Source organism: Triticum urartu, chromosome 7A, assembly GCF_056163025.1.
Source record: "Triticum urartu cultivar PI428250 chromosome 7A, HENAU_Tu73, whole genome shotgun sequence".
In the NCBI taxonomy this organism is placed as follows: Eukaryota; Viridiplantae; Streptophyta; class Magnoliopsida; order Poales; family Poaceae; genus Triticum; species Triticum urartu.
Window position 1 is genome coordinate 125,770,439 of NC_141879.1, and position 8,567 is coordinate 125,779,005.

At 48.2% G+C, this 8,567-nt stretch overlaps 1 protein-coding gene across 7 annotated transcripts; it reads left to right on the forward strand.

Annotated features, from left to right (window-relative positions):
• Positions 1–3,394: 3,394 nt before the first annotated feature.
• On the forward strand, positions 3,395–7,533 carry LOC125531274 (serine/arginine-rich splicing factor RSZ21A). 7 transcript variants are annotated; one of them, XR_007293136.2, is made up of 8 exons: positions 3,395–3,643; positions 3,843–3,948; positions 4,657–4,745; positions 5,058–5,298; positions 6,337–6,444; positions 6,539–7,011; positions 7,077–7,208; positions 7,313–7,533. XR_007293136.2 is itself a non-coding variant. In XM_048695685.2 (6 exons), the coding sequence occupies exons 2-6, from the start codon at positions 3,860–3,862 to the stop codon at positions 6,558–6,560; spliced, it is 549 nt and encodes a 182-aa protein (XP_048551642.1). In that variant the 5' UTR covers positions 3,395–3,643; positions 3,843–3,859; the 3' UTR covers positions 6,561–7,533. The 7 variants fall into 7 exon arrangements, 1 of the variants encoding a protein (XP_048551642.1); XR_007293135.2 differs by having other exon boundaries at positions 6,539–6,983; XR_007293134.2 differs by having other exon boundaries at positions 6,539–7,208.
• Positions 7,534–8,567: the final 1,034 nt, after the last annotated feature.

An 8,567-nucleotide genomic window follows, 5' to 3' on the forward strand; every position in this document is an offset into this window, starting at 1 on the left:
TGAGTTAGTTACAGGATGATGCACTACAGAACGAGTAAAGAGATTTGCTGGTAACGAGATTGAGCTAGGTATTAAGATACCAACGATCGAATCTCGGGCAAGTAGCTTACCGATGACAAAGGGAACAACGTACATTGTTATGCGGTTTGACCGATAAAGATCTTCGTAGAATATGTATGAACCAATATGAGCATCTAGGTTCCGCTATTGGTTATTGGCCGGAGACGTGTCTCGGTCATGTCTACATATTTCTCGAACCCGTAGGGTCCGCACGCTTAAAGTTCTGTGACGATCGGTATTATGAGTTTTTGTGTTTTGATGTACCGAAGGTAGTTCGGAGTCCCGGATATGATCACGGACATGACGAGGAGTCTCGAAATGGTCGAGACATAAATATCGATATATTGGACGACTATGTTCGGACACCGGAAGTGTTTCGGGAGGTTTCAGGCATATACCAGAGTACCGGGGGTTACCGGAACCCCCCGGGGAGTATATTGGGCCTAATGGGCCCTAGTGGGAGAAGAGGAGGGGCGGCCAAGGGCAGCCGCGCGCCCCCTTCCTCTCTAGTCCGAATTGGACAAGGAGGGGGGCGGCGCCCCCCTTTCCTTCTCTTCCTCTCTTCCTTCCTTCCCTTCTCCTACTCCTACTAGGAAAGGAGGAGTCCTACTCCCGGTGGGAGTAGGACTCCCCCCTTGGCGTGCCCTCCTCCTTGGCCGTCCGCCTCCCCCTAGCTCCTTTATATACGGGGGCAGGGGGCACCCCATGGACACAACAATTGATCATTGATCTCTTAGCCGTGTGCGGTGCCCCCTCCACCATAATCCACCTCGGTCATATCATAGCGGTGCTTAGGCGAAGCCCTGCGTCGGTAGCATCATCATCACCGTCACCACGCCGTCGTGCTAATGAAGCTCTTCCCGGAAGCTCTATTGGATCGTGAGCTCGCGGGACGTCACCGAGCTGAACGTGTGCTGAACGCGGAGGTGCGGTACGTTCGGTGCTGAGGATCGGCCGATCGTGAAGACGTACGACAACATCAACCGCATTGTTATAATGCTTCTGCTTACGGTCTACGAGGGTACGTAGACAACACTCTCCCCTCTCGTTGCTATGCATCACCATGATCTTGCGTGTGCGTAGGAATTTTTTTGAAATTACTACGTTCCCCAACACTCCTACTACAGAAATATTGCGCCGCTTCTGGGCAGCGAATTAACAAGGACAAATCCTCAATATTCTTCAGCAAGGGCTGCTCGGAAAGCTTGAGGCAGGAGGTTAAACAGATTCTTGCAGTCCAGGATGAGAAGTTGTCTGACAAATACGTTGGTCTCCCTGCTGACGTGGGGAGGGAAAAGGAGGGATCTTTCAATTATCTCAAAGAAAGGATTTGGAAGCAAGTCCAGGGCTGGATGGAAAAGGCACTTTCAGTTGGAGGTAAGGAAGTGCTCATCAAATCTGTTGCTCAAGCAATTCCCACGTATTCCATGGCTTGTTTCAAGCTGCCACGGGGCTTGTGTCAGCATATCAATGGTCTTTTGCGAAAGTTCTGGTGGGCATCAAAGAATGGTGAAAGAAAGACCGTTTGGGTCTCATGGGAAGTGATGTCACATCCCAAATTCATGGGAGGTATGGGGTTTCGCGATATTGAGCTTTTTAACTTGGCCCTGCTTGCTCGACAAGCCTGGCGCCTTCTTCAGGAACCCAACTCCCTCAGTGCCAGGATATTGAAGGCTGTCTACTACCCCACGTCCTCAATTCTTGAAGCTGAGGTGAGCAAGAATCCGTCACAGGTTTGGCGTTCAATAGTCGAAGGGAGGGATACACTTAAACTGGGGCTAGTAAAGCGGACCGGCTCGGGCAAGGACACACATATCTGGCTCGACAACTGGATCCCACGGGACTTCAAGCTTCGTCCAGTTTTCCCAAAATCCTCAAACCCTCCGCAAAAAGTTACAGAGATCATTAATCCGACTACCCTTACTTGGGACGGGGTTGCACTTGAGGAGCACTTCTATGCGATGGACAAGGAAGCAATCTTGAATATCCCTCTAAGCTCTAGGGTCCGAGAGGATTTTTGGTCATGGTATTATGAACGGAAGGGCATTTTCACCGTACAGTCTGCGTACAGGCTGTTGTCATCTACTAAGCAGCAACGAACGGATTGGCTGGAACAAAACGAGGGTCATTCCAATGGTGAGACGGACCGCCGGTCATGGGCCCGGCTATGGGGAGCTCCGGTCCCTTCAAAAGTCAGAGTCTTCACTTGGAGACTATCCTAGACTTCGATCCCGACAGGTGCTGTGCGCCACCACCGAAGCATGGCTGATTCGGCGGAGTGCTCAATATGTCACGAGGCAAATGATTTCGACTGCTGCATGGCTCGGTACGTTTGGGCACTTGCAGATGAAGATCTTACGGAGACTATCATATCAAATAGATCGGAGGATGCTAAGCTATGGATGCTATGGTTGGTTGATACTTTACCCTCGGCGGAAATAACACGTGTGCTCGTAACAATGTGGGCTATTTGGTGGGCGAGACGTCGAGCTATCCACGACAACTAGTTCCAAAGCCCGCTGAGCACTCATGTCTTCATCGACAAATTTTTGGCCGATCTGGAGATGATTCTCGAGAGGAAGACGCAGCCTAAGGACCCGCATGCAAATTCCAGGGTCCTGCATGCGAATTCCAGGGACCTGCATGTGAATATAGGAAATGCAATTGAGCGGGCACAGCCTAGCCTGTGGCTTCCGCCCGTCAGTCATGAGGTCAAGATGAATGTCGATGGCAGTTTCTCGAAGATCGGCGACCGGGCAGCCTCAGCGGTGATCTGCAGAGACAAGCGAGGCACGTTTCTCGGTGCATCCGCCATTATACACGAAGGCCTCCTTGACCCCTCAGTTCTTGAAGCACAAGCATGCAGCGAGGCACTTTTGCTCGCTATGGACCTGCAAGTTCAGTCTATTTGTGTCGCGTCAGATTGTCTAGAAGTGGTGACCAACATAGATGCTGAAGTTCCATACCGATATTTTGCTATCTTGAAAGATATAAAGCACCAGAGGAGGCTATTCCATGATGTAAAATTTATTCATGAAAGTAGGAAACATAATGGGGAGGCCCATGCCTTAGCAAAGGCAGCTGCTTCCCTTAGCTCAGGGCGCCATGTGTGGCTTACTAGCTTGCCCGATATCATCTATATCCCTATGTGTTTGAACGTTTAATAAAGGATGCAGTTGGCTCAAAAAAAGAGAATTTTTATTTTGACAATGATGAACATTTTTTAATAGGGTCAACGGGCCGTAGAATTGGCCAGTCCATTCGGGTGAGGCTTTTCTGGCGGAGCCTCCCGCCGCTCCGCCCCGCTCATAGCCCAATCCAGGGCAAGCCCAGTGGCACGAAAGCGCCCGTGGTTTCCAGAAGGAATCCGACGCAGGCGAGCCCAGCGCCCAAACCCGAGTAGCAATATATCCCTTTCGTCTCGCGCAGCCCCACCTCCCCTCCCGATCACCCCGTGCGTCGCCGTGCTTCTTCCCCGTCCACTCGCCGCGTCGCCGTCCGCCTCCTCCTCCTCACCCACTCGCCGCCCCGGCCGCCGTCCGCCCTCCGCCGGCGTCGCGTCCCTGCAGGCAGACCGCAGAAGGTGCGCGACCGCCCCCCTCTCGAGCTCCCCGAAACCCTAGATCTAATCTCTCCCGCTCGCTCGTCCCCGCGGCGTAGATACCAGAGCTGGGCTCAGCCGCGAGCTCCAGATCTGCCGCTTTCGGCTCGATTGCTGCGACGGCCTGTTCGATTTTCCGCCCGCTTCGGCGAAATCTAATGGCTCTCGGTGTTGTCGACAGGTAGGTGGTCGGCTGCGATGGCGCGCGTGTACGTCGGGAGCCTGGACCCTGCTGTGACGGCCCGGGAGCTCGAGGACGAGTTCCGCGTGTTCGGGGTTCTCCGGAGGTTAGTCATCCGCCTTTGTTCTGGATTCTCTGCGGCTGTCCCTGCTTCCGCTTGAATTGCACGTTTAGGCGGTGAGAATCATGGGCGGAGGATGAGCCATAATCCATGGCGGAACGGCCGACAGTTTTCAGGGAACGATATCATGATTTGGGGATAGATGAGTTTGCGCATTGGCATGTTTTTTTAATTACAATTGAGTTTTCAGGTAGCAAATGATGCTTGGATTATGCAGGTTCTGGAATTCTAGCTGCTTATGCATATCCGTGAATTGCCTATCCGCTAGTATTGTTTTTTTATGGAGATTTTTGTTGTCATGCTACAATTCGTGTATATAATTCTGGTGTCCGTCTATGGATGCATTTTTGCTTATCATAAAAGTTGAATCTATGGACGTCCCTCGGCGAACTCTACCTTGTGTAATCTTGTCATCAGCTGCATATACTGGAGTTGGATACATGTCAAAAATATTTTAATTTACAGCAAAATATGTGGCCAATTTACAGAATCTGAATTCTCTGTTCCGGCCCACTGGGACAAGCCCTGAAGTACCTCTAGAATTGCTTATTTTCTTGACGATGCTTTTGATAAACACATCACCTAAGCATGGTTATGTACCCTTTGCATTAATAAATTTGTTACTTTCTGCCCGTGCTGATACAATTTGCTGGATGCTGATACAGTTTGCTTAATTTTATTTTGTCGTCGCAGTGTATGGGTTGCAAGGAAGCCACCTGGTTTTGCATTTGTTGATTTTGATGACAGGAGGGATGCTCAGGATGCAATTAAAGATTTAGATGGTATGTGACCAGTTGTTTTGTGTGAACGTGCTCCATCAGAGATACAATTAAAGATGTACATGGAAATCTTCCTTATTCTGTTGTATATTGTAACATTGTTTGTTAATGTTTCCATATGCTGTTTTATTCAGTTAACAGAGAATGTCCATCATATCACATGGGTCTTTGTGACATTTGATTTTGTTCACTGAGTTTGTTCGAAGTTTTGCAATGATATTATTTGTACTTCGTAGGATTTGATGTCTCCTTTTGGCTCTGTTATGCCGTAATGATACATTTGCATATCCATGACCATGTCTTTTGCATCTGCAGGCAAGAATGGTTGGAGAGTTGAGCTGTCTCGTAATGCCAGCAGTGGTCGTGGTGGTCGTGATCGATCTGGTGGATCTGAGATGAAGTGTTATGAGTGTGGCGAGTCTGGTCACTTTGCCCGTGAGTGCCGTCTGAGGATTGGTTCTGGGGGCCTAGGCAGTGGAAGGCGTCGCAGCAGGAGTCGAAGCCGTAGCCGCAGTCGGAGCCCTAGGTACCGCAGGAGTCCAAGCTATAGCAGAAGGTAATCAAATAGTTGTTAATATTTTTTTTGAGACAATAGTTGTTAACTATGTTTTTAAGGCGACGCCTTACCGCCTTAGGGAGGGAGGGGGGCGCTTTGGCGCCTATGCGGGCGCTTTGGACGCCTAGGCGCCCGAAGCGGTCGATTTTCCAAAGCGGAGGGGGAGCGCTTCGACGCCTAGGCTAGGGACGCTTTAAAAACATAGGTTGTTAATGTTATGAAACATATATACTTAAAAAAAGTTCATGTTATACTTTGCTGATATGTAGATTCATTACTATCACACATGATCATGCAAAGGATTAGTGACTAGCAGATATGCAATTTGAACCCTTTGATGACATGATGAACAATCTACTTCTCGTAGTGTTCCCTGATTTGTTTCAAAATTATTTTGCGACATTAGGTATAGTTGTGTAAATATGCTGTGGGGGTGGCTATGGTACATGGCTGCATGCAGTTCCAGGCATTGTCTTCTGATTTCTACCTGTTAGATGTTAATCCTCCTGTATCGTTTCTTGCTTCATGGTTGAGTAGTAGACGTGGAAAAGGTGTTTGTAATTGCATGGAAGAATAGCAATTGGGTCATCTTTGCTCTCTTGTTTATTTTCTTGTACTTTGTGAAGTATGCTCAATGATGCCAATTATACAACTGCTAGATTTACATGGGAAAAGGTATGATCAATTTGGGATTGCTATTTTTGGTGCAAAATTACTCGAGCTTGTGGCTACATTAGGCTCCTCAATTTTCTTCTGTTTGACATTGACATTTATCTACCTCTACTATTCACTAGTTGCATTTTGAGTAGTCAAGTCGGAAGGTTTTAGCGCATAAAAAGAATACCCTATATACCAAATCTGTTGTTATTATTTGTCACATTTGCTTCTTATGCTAAATATGTACTCCCTCCGTTCCATATTACTCGTCGCTGGTTGTACTAAATCAGCGACGAGTAATATGGAACGGAGGGAGTAGCTATATTATATTATTACATGAAGAACAATAGATCTGACAAATAAGATATGCTTTGTAAACAGAAGCTACAGCCGCTCTCCAAGGCGTCGTAGTGTGTCACCGGCTCGTGGGCGCAGTGTGAGCAGGTCACCAGTCCGTGGACGTGACGAATCACCTGCCTATGGCAATGGGTAATGCATATCTCAGTATTTTTTTTGGCAGGTACTGATTTACCTTGAATGATTTCTACTGTATGTAATGGGATCGTTACTATTATGGTTCCAGGTATCGCCGCAGCAGGAGCTAAAGCTGTATGTTATGTCTGGAGAGTGTTCTGTTGCAAATATTGCTCTATACCCGTCAGCTATGAACAGTGTCATGTCCCCCATTTGAAACATCCGTCATCGACTGCTTGAGTTTGGTTAAGTTCCCCATAACTTTTACCGCAGTATTATGGTTGTGTTTGATTTCATCTCTAGATAAACTTATGGATGGGTGTATCATTAACTAAGACCAGCTGTCTTTTCTTTTGTGTGTTAAAAAGGCATCGTCCTGCACTGCTTAAAAGCGTCGGCCGGCTACGGCTTTGAGTTATGTCTTCATGGTTTTGCTCTTCGCTCTTCGTTCATCCTTCGCCCTCGCCTGCTCCATGCAAACTGCGTATTAGTTCCTGCAGACGACCCCTCTGCGTCGCGTGTTCTTCGTTGAAGATGCTGCTCGTCAAAAAGCAGTAACGACCTTTCTTCTTTTGCAAATTGGTAAGGTTTGATTGTGCTGATAAATGCAGCTTCTGGAAGTATTAGAAGCGCAAATTTCTTTGTAGGACGAGTCTCCAGAAGCTGCATCTGCTTGCTTCTCTGGGACTGACGGCAAGGTATTTAGTTGAATGGCCTGCACCCTTGCCTCCGAGCCCCATGGCAGGTGATGAGGTCATGTGAGGGGCAATTATACCTGGGTAAGTATTGCAGGAGGTGCAAGCCTTTCTAGACTGCGGTGCTGAGTTGGGCAGTTGGCATCGTTCTTCATGCTCTTCGTTCTCAACTTATCCCCAACATGCAGCTGATCTTCTCCACATTCTGCTTTCTTCACTGCACCTGCGATTGAGACTCCTCGGTAGCTTGTATCTTCTAGTCACATTCCGTTGCTGTTGGATGCAACATATTCGTCAATAGGTTTATTCGAATAATTTGGTTGAGCCTGCATTTGTGAACCTGAATTTTCAGATCCTAGATTGTTCTGACATTTGAGTAATTTGGTTGAGCCTGCACTTCTGTTTTCAATTTGTCGAGTGCTCCCTTGGTTATATCGGTCGGTATGCTTTGCTGGCCTCCTTGCAGCATGAAATAAGTCAGTAATGACCTAAGGATTATCCTAGGTTGGTTTAACTGTTGAATTCTCATCAGGAGAGGCTTCACCTGTGTCGACAGTTCGTTGGTAGAAGACTCCGTCTTTCTTAAGTAGTATCCGAGCCAAATATGTTGCAACCGGCAGAAGAAATCAATAGGTTTAGCATGCTAGTAATTGAGTTTGCACAACACTTGACCTCCCCACCTTTGTCAGTGTTAATGCGATTTCAATTCGTCTCTCTTGATGTCAGCTGAATGTTTTTTCTGCAAGCGAAATGTTCCCTTGGTTGTATCGTTTGGGATACTTTGCTGGCCTCCTTACTGTATTGCTGTTGAAAAGAGCAAGGTTGGCTAAGCTCTGACCCGTCGAATTCTCATGGCTCCGTAGCCATGGCTTTCTTTCTATCATATCACAGTTTTCTGAGCCAGGAACTGCATTTTGCTTCTCTGGGACTGCAGCATTGCCACTTAGCTGGCGAGCACCCCATGCCATGCCACTTTTGCTCTTCATGTCTGAACTGATCGACGGCACACCCGTCGACCTCACTGCACCGCGCGGCCACCGCCCATCGCCACACATTGATTTCTTCAGTATCATGAGGCGTTGAGGTTGGGCGCACCATGCTTGTCGATTTGTCTAGTTGGCGTTGGAAGATAATTACTCCTATGTCTGATCATGCGAGAAACCCGACTCTTGAGTGCGCTTTTTACAAAGCTGGTATGGACATGACGATGCGGACGCTTATGGACATGATCATGCGAGAAACCCGACTCTGGCCGCCACCCTCTGCCTGAGCCCTGAGCTGTCCGAAGGACCACGACGCCGGAAACGAGCGGCGTAGGCTGGCCTGTCGAAGTTCCGTCAGCCGCGGCTGTTTGGCGTGACGAAGATCTACGGCCACACACACACACAAAAAAAAAATCTGCTGCTGATCGGTGGCGTTTAGCTGTTCATCGTACTACGGACG

What these genes read in the sequence shown, in the direction of transcription:
- LOC125531274 (XM_048695685.2), top strand. Translation starts at nt 3,860, where the DNA reads ATGGCGCGCGTGTACGTCGGGAGCCTGGACCCTGCTGTGACGGCCCGG. An exon ending in GTGTTCGGGGTTCTCCGGAG is followed by an intron (nt 3,949 to 4,656) that starts GTTAGTCATCCG and finishes TTGTCGTCGCAG; the next exon opens with TGTATGGGTTGCAAGGAAGC. An exon ending in TCACCTGCCTATGGCAATGG is followed by an intron (nt 6,445 to 6,538) that starts GTAATGCATATC and finishes TTATGGTTCCAG; the next exon opens with GTATCGCCGCAGCAGGAGCT.